The 7,842-nt window shown below is 31.7% G+C and overlaps 1 protein-coding gene across 1 annotated transcript in view; it reads right to left on the bottom strand.

Annotated features, from left to right (window-relative positions):
- Positions 1-523: 523 nt before the first annotated feature.
- The window catches only part of LOC106475150 (BTB/POZ domain-containing protein 7-like), a 23,414-nt gene continuing 16,095 nt past the window's right edge, over positions 524-7,842 (bottom strand). Inside the window, exons 6-7 of the mRNA XM_013935847.2 lie at positions 2,831-3,156; positions 524-2,359 (exon numbers count right to left, since the gene is read on the bottom strand). Of these exons, the coding sequence (XP_013791301.2) occupies positions 2,240-2,359; positions 2,831-3,156 (446 nt within the window). The 3' untranslated portion in view covers positions 524-2,239. The remainder of the gene's footprint in view (positions 2,360-2,830; positions 3,157-7,842) is intronic.

The raw sequence follows: 7,842 nt of genomic DNA on the forward strand, positions 1-7,842 counted from the left end.
TAATGACTGAACAAAGAGGTAATAAAACAATCTAAAAAAGGCAGAATAAAGTAATTTGACTATAAGATCAACTAGTTTTTCTTCTGAGCTACAGAACGAGACACACATGAACTTCAGCCACAATTTATCACATCTTTGCTAAATATACCAAAGGTTACTACAAAAACTTCACGTATGTCAGTTTTTTAACATTCATATTTACAGCTATGAGATTTTAATAATGAAAAACGAATCCTTTGTTGTTGTTTTTTCCAAATGCTGAAAAGTTTTACTTCTCATGTTGGCATTGAAAAATAATGTTATCTACAAGGCCAGGTGAAACACCGATTATAAAAGTTTCTACCAAAGTTATATTCTGTATAAACTATTAACAGCTTTGTATCCTGTTTATGTTGTTTAGGACTGTAACGTCTTCAAACTTGCTACGGCACATTGTTACTGACTCTTGATTACATTATAAAAACAATAACATTTCAATGTAAGGAAAAATAACCATTTAAAATACAACATAGTTGTATCCAGGTGAACAAATGATTAAATTATATTTATTATCGGTTTATCAACAATGAAAAAAAGCAACAAGCATTAATCATTTCCTTTCTTCTACTGTTTTGTTTAGAATCACATTAAAAACAGTATATTCTTGGTATTACTCCAGGTTATGGAATTCAAGGTTTCGATTACTTGATAACACACCTAACATACAAACCAATTTATATTCAAACGTTGCACTGTAACGTTGAGTTTTACTGTATTTTGTAAAGATGCTGTTGGTTATTTTGATAAGAGATTACCCCAGGTTATGGAATTCAAGGTTTTGATTACTTGATAACACACCTAACATACAAACCAATTTATGTTCAAACGTTGCACTGTAACGTTGAGTTTTACTGTATTTTGTAAAGATGCTGTTGGTTGTTTTGATAAGAGATTACCCCAGGTTATGGAATTCAAGGTTTTGATTACTTGATAACACACCTAACATACAAACCAATTTATGTTCAAACGTTGCACTGTAACGTTGAGTTTTACTGTATTTTGTAAAGATGCTGTTGGTTATTTTGATAAGAGATTTTATCATTAAATCATCTTTATCCTGAGACTCATGTACACACCAGTACTAAGAACAGTGTCACAAAATGACTGTAATACTTCAATGAGCAGAATGAAACCTTTACAAAAATGTGTATATATATGTTTGTCATTATAAGAAGTGAGAATACAAACATAATCTTTGTGGTTTTCACTAATCATACAATAGAACATTTACCAAAGAATGAATATCTAGTTTGTATTCAAAGTTGATTTGAAAAAAAAAGTCACAAAGCCTCGGAAAATTTTAAGTAATACAAAAAAGATTATAAAAAACTAAAACACCAGTGTAATAAAGTTTAACATGATACAAGCCAAATTAGTTATCTTAATGTTGTAGCACAAGCGAGATTCTATAAATAACAAGAGACTTCAACTGGATGAGATCGAAACAATGCAGATCTCTTGTGATGAGATACTGCACTAGTACCTTAACCTGAATAAACAGAAAGGTATTAAGTCTGTAGTAAGTGAATGCTTAGCTAAATTTTGTACATATATATAATACACTCTCGACATGAGAACAAACTTTACAAAATATTTTCTTCCACAAAGAATTCATGGGTTCAAGGTGACTACACGAGTCAATGAGAAATGTTTATAGCGAGAAATGTTTAATTTAGTGAAAATTGGTCCACTCAAATTATCCATAACACATGAAACATGTGATGATGTAGCACGGGGGAACTGGCTAGGTCAAGACAAAAATATTAGTCGTATGTCATTAATGCTCATTGGCTAAATCAAAAACCTTTAAAGTGCTCCCCCTATTAACAGAAAAAAGTATAATTTTGATGTCAAAATAAGGCATTAACAGATGCCAGTCTTTATCTATATAAACCTGTGGATGATAAATGCACTAATTAGAGAGAGCCTTACATAACAACTTGCATCTGCAACCATATTCAACTTTATACATTTTTTAAGTTTTATATTTACAGGTTGAAATGTTTACTTTACACCAGTATATGTACCATCATTACCAGCAGTTTAAAAATGATGGTGGGTGTATTAAGCAGTCAAACCCTGCAGATTTAGGCCTCTGTACTCATTGCAGACTAACTCAATGTAATAAATTACAAAAAAGCTGCATTAAGTCTTTACAACATGACTATTAACCACCAGTAACTACAACAGAGACCTATCCTCAAGACTGTACATCAGGACTGTTATCTGTTGCTATGTGGATCTTGCTCAATGTTGTTGTTGCTATAGCAATGTCTGGAATGTTACTACGCAGGTAGCTTGTCATATCTCCACCTGAAGCCTAAAAAGGAAAAGCAAATTAAATAAAAATAAGATAAAAGTACATAATAACAGTTACTCAACTAAAAATCAAAATTGATTGATTTTTAATCATAACGACTACAGTAGTTCATTTACAAACTAATCTTTTTACAAACAATTCAAACTATTTCATGTAATTCTATTAAAGCACGTGTAAATAATAATATAACAAAATTACGAAAGTCATATTCTCATATAACTTGATCTGTGATAGAAAAATTCTAATTTAATATAAAACATAACGAATTACTTATTTTCAAGATTTTAAGCCTAAGAATGCAATACTAACAAATATCTTTACATAAATACTTTCCAACACTGATTAACACTTTTATTAAAAAATATCAGAAGATACATGTGTATTTATAACCTAATTTTGTATTTGAAACAATGTTTCCTTAACTGATAAAGACAAGAAATGAAAGAGGGTCTTGTTACTGCTTGACATTACCTGATAGCCCCACTGGACTTCATGAGAACTGTAATCACCAACAAATGAACTGAAATTACCACCAGTTCGACCAGGTTCCTGATGTACCGAACAAGTTGCGAGTCTGCGGTCTCCATCATTTAGCTCCTCAACAAACAGATACATAGGTCTGTGAAGTACCTCAACCACCGAATCTGGGAGTCCAAATTCACGAACAACTTGAAGTTGAATCAATTTTGTGGCCTCACAACGGACCTGTTTATAAGAAAATGCTTGTCTAGCACTTTGAGAATGTCGTAGTTCTTGTTCTCTCTTCCTCATTAATCTTAAGGTAGCATCACTCGGAACTAAAAATAAAACAAATAGCAAGATTATACCCATAGGAAGTTTGTCGAACTCAATAATCTATTAGATTATGTGTTTATAGTACAAACCTAAAACAACTATATGAGCTTAAAATTACAGAGTGGTTTCAAAATGGTAGAGATAGCTATCATATCCATAAGGATTTAATGATGAGGAACCCACTTTTTAAAAAAAATAAAAGACAGCTTGAATGGAACTTCATTATAAATGTACAATGTTTCAACAAAAATTACTAGGTACATGATGATGAAATAATTTTGTTGAAACGTTGTACACTTATAATAAAGTTTTCTTCATTATCCAAACTTTTATATCCATAAGAAGTTTATCAAGCTCAATAATCTATTAGATCATAAGCTTTTGGTAACAATTCTAGAACAATTATATGATCTTAAGATACTGAGTGGTCTAAAAATGAGGAAATTAAAAAGCAACATGTCTACAACTACTTGACATGCTACTTACAACAAGTCTACTTGTTTCTGTGATGTATTAAAGGTTAATATAATGGAGTACACAAGATGGGAAGTCAGTATGGGACAGTCCTCCTAATATTTGGTCTTGATCCAAATTCGAATCTGGATCACTTTGAAGCATTTTTTATAATGGGGAGATAGGGAAATTTCACAGTTTTGGGTTAATAACTCTCTAAAGTGTAATCAGATTTGTACCAAATTTCATGGGCACATTAAGGTTGATCATTCTGGATCAGAGAAGGATTTTCTGATTTCTCATAGGTGAAATTTGATGTTATCCAACATAAACACATGCAATCGCAAAAAGGAGCGGCAGGGCAAGGATATGCAATCTCTCTGATTGTTTTTGTTAACTACATCATGCTCAGTTGAGTGCATCCCACCATTGAATTAAAAATAATCATTAAAACTAAAACTGTAGCTCTTATTCTACACATTAAATAAACTTCAAGAGTTAAGATTTATTTATTTATTTTTATGCACACAAATTTGTTAAAATCCCAAGTATTGATTCTGACTTGATTTCAGCATGCTCACAAAAATAAAAAAATTAGTGTTTGTAAATTTCCTGCATTTTTTTTTCTGAGCATAATAAGGATGGAGAGAAGTGAACAAAACGGCACTAACTTGACCTTATAATCTGAACACAATTTAGTTTTATTGATTATCAGCTGTTTCTCGACCTTGGTTGTCATGATGTGATACATTTGCCTGTATCTCAGCCTTGAGAAGTCGTATACTAGTGCAGTGTTTCCCAAAGTGGGAGCCGCAGCATCTTTGGGGGTCATCAAAAAATGTGCCGAAAACAAAGAAGTTGAATTCATTTTCATTTTAGATAAACAATAAGCCGATAAAAATGATTTTGAATTAATCAAATGATACAGTATGTCAAAATGAGATGTTGTTGTTTTTACTGTGGCACTGTTTTTCAATCACCATGCTAAAATTATAGGTTGGGGGACCTCAAACTTTCTTATTCACATCAAGGGAGCCTCAGACTAAAAGAGTTTAAGAGCCACTGTACTAATGATCTGTTCTATTCATCTGTATAAGCCAATATCAGTGGAAATTAGTGTCGAGATCATAATAAAAGCTTAGATTGGTGATATGGTAGATTGGTGATATGTTGATATGATAGGTTGGTGATATGTTGATATGATAGGTTGGTGATATGTTGATATGATAGGTTGGTGATATGTTGATATGATAGGTTGGTGATATGTTGATATGATAGGTTGGTGATATGTTGATATGATAGGTTGGTGATATGTTGATATGATAGGTTGGTGATATGTTGATATGATAGGTTGGTGATATGTTGATATGATAGATTGGTGATATGTTGATATGATAGATTGGTGATATGTTGCTTGAAGAAAAGATTAGTGACAAAAATCATATAATTTAATTTTTTTTACATTCCGCCCAACTTATCTATTACAGACTTAAAATTGGGGGTGTATAAAACCAGCATTTTAGATAGGGTTCTGGTTTCACACAGGCAGTCCAGTTACTGATCCTCGTGTCCAGATGGCACTTAACAAGACTTAATATCTGGTTTTAAGCAAAACATGTAAGCAACATCAAAAACTGTATGTACATTATTTGATTAACGGAATTCCCACTAATTTATTAGAAGTATCCGTACATTCCACTTTTATGAAATTTGTTAAAAATCTTAATGTCCCAAAACCATTTTCCTGCCCTCAGGGTCAATAAATTGCTTTCGGTGTAAGCAGAGGTGTTGGTTAATGCCACATTGCTAAGCAACAGACAATGAACTAATCCACGTCTCGTGATTTATAGAACACAACGGTACTAAGCAGATGTGTGCTTCAGGATTCCCAAGACTTAATGTCTGACAATGGCACATTGCAGTAGAATTATAAACGACTTGCAATTTTGAATGCACACACACGTAAAATGCCTGGATTTAATCTGTAGAAAAGGTGGCAACCCTAATTTCAGATCCATTTTTTTGTCTCCCATAGTTAATAAAAGGTAAACCTGAAATCATATTTTTATACTACTCTGATTTTGAACAAGTAATAAACAACTTAACCTTTTTGCGACGGGATCAGTATAAAATACAATTTCGTATACACATCTGCATGCATTAAGGATCTATATTGTAACTTTTAATGCTGTATGTGTATCTTCACAAAATTTGGTAGACTTTTAGTAATGATTACAAGTCTCTTGTACACAAAAAATCACATTTTTTAATAAGGTATTTTTACTGAAGATTTGTTTGTGAAAATATCGAGTGTGTTTCGTTACTAGTCCGATTGCAAAGTCATTTGCATGTCATGATTAAAAAACTATTCTTCGTCCCAAAAACCTCAAATATTATTTATGTAATCTCTAAAACCTCCTAAATACATTTCAAACGTTCGTTTTCAGTAAAACTTTATATTTTGTCTGTTATTTTCCTTACCCTAACTATACAGATATCTGTCAATTTGACCAACCTTGTAACCACCATAAAAAATTAGGAAATAAATATAAATCATACTTTTTTCATTCTAGAATGACTACAAATTATAACATAAAACACATTTGTTTAGACTAAATAGCTTAAATCTCCTAACATTATACATTTATATATATTTTTAGTATATTGACCTTTCAACCAAGCCTGGCTAACAATACAGAAGTTACAATGATGCAGCACATGTGCATTCATGTTACCATATCCATGAAGATAAAACTGGCCTTTACAAAAGGACCTATCTTGGCTGTGTTTTAGTAACTAGCATTTTGTAAAATACAGTCACATTTCCACTATTATAGGTTATATATATACATTATTACTATTTACAAACAAGTTCTTAAACTAATTTTCCATAAAACATAGAACATTAAATAAAGAAGTAAAGCAAACAATTATCTCTTCTAGTTATGACCTTTGTACTCAGTTGCTGCTTGATGTAGGTTGCTAAGCCTTTTAAAATATCTCACGTGGAGGATATGAAACAAAATTTTATTAGGTTTTATATATACAGTTGAATAACCAAAAAAAATCATATATTACTATATCAATACCATAGAATTCCACTATAATTTATCAGGCTTAGTAACTAAGCTGTATTTCGGTTTAAAAAAATATGAAATTTCGAGCAGACTACAGACACAACCTACCTCCTTGAATTCTTATTTCGAAAGAACAAGATGGCATCCTAACACTTGAAAATGACTGAGAAAGCCACTAAGGGGACATTCTTAGCTTTAGATTGGTTATTCACATGACATATACATAAGTAAGTGTATATAACGGACCATTTCCAAAAATGGAAAGAGGTGAACTGGGACACTGTGTTTGATTTATTACATGAGCAATATCTCAGCAAATAGAAAAGATAAGAGGCTCTTATTTTATATTCTTGCTTGTTAATATCAGTAATCTGAGTTTCTAATTTGTACAAAACTACAGACTTAGTATTTTGACTTCACAAACATCTAATTTGAACCAGTGCTGCAGTCAACACACCACGTGACACACAAAAATCAATGTTTAAGTGTTTTTTAATATTTACTTTTAAATTAAGAAATTGAATAATGTATAGTACCAAAATTTGAGTTATAATCTACAGTTTGATACCAAATTTATTGACATAAATTCATAAAATAGTAGTTCAATAAAATTTTGAATGCAAGTCAACAAACAAGATGACATGGCCTTTGACCCATGACCAGTAGCAATAGGGTTAAGAGAAGTATGGGGAAAAAAATGGGAGATTTATGTGACTTTTATCACAAATGTTAGGCCTATTGGTAATGCTTTGCCAGCTTTCAGTGTTTTAACCATAACTTTTAGAGGAAAAGAGGTTTGTGAACATCTACAACAATTACAATCCTGAACATCTACTACAATTACAATCCTGACATCTACCACAACTACAATCCTGACATCTACCACAATTACAATCCTGAACATCACCACAATTACAATCATGAACATCTACCACAATTACAATCCTGACATCTACCACAATTACAATCCTGACATCTACCACAATTACAATCCTGACATCTAACCACAATTACAATCCTGAACATCACCACAATTACAATCATGAACATCTACCACAATTACAATCCTGACATCTACCACAATTACAATCCTGACATCTACCACAATTACAATCCTGACATCTACCACAATTACAATCCTGAACATCTACAACAATT

Source organism: Limulus polyphemus, unplaced genomic scaffold (assembly GCF_000517525.1).
Source record: "Limulus polyphemus unplaced genomic scaffold, Limulus_polyphemus-2.1.2 Scaffold8151, whole genome shotgun sequence".
Lineage (NCBI taxonomy): Eukaryota > Metazoa > Arthropoda > Merostomata > Xiphosura > Limulidae > Limulus > Limulus polyphemus.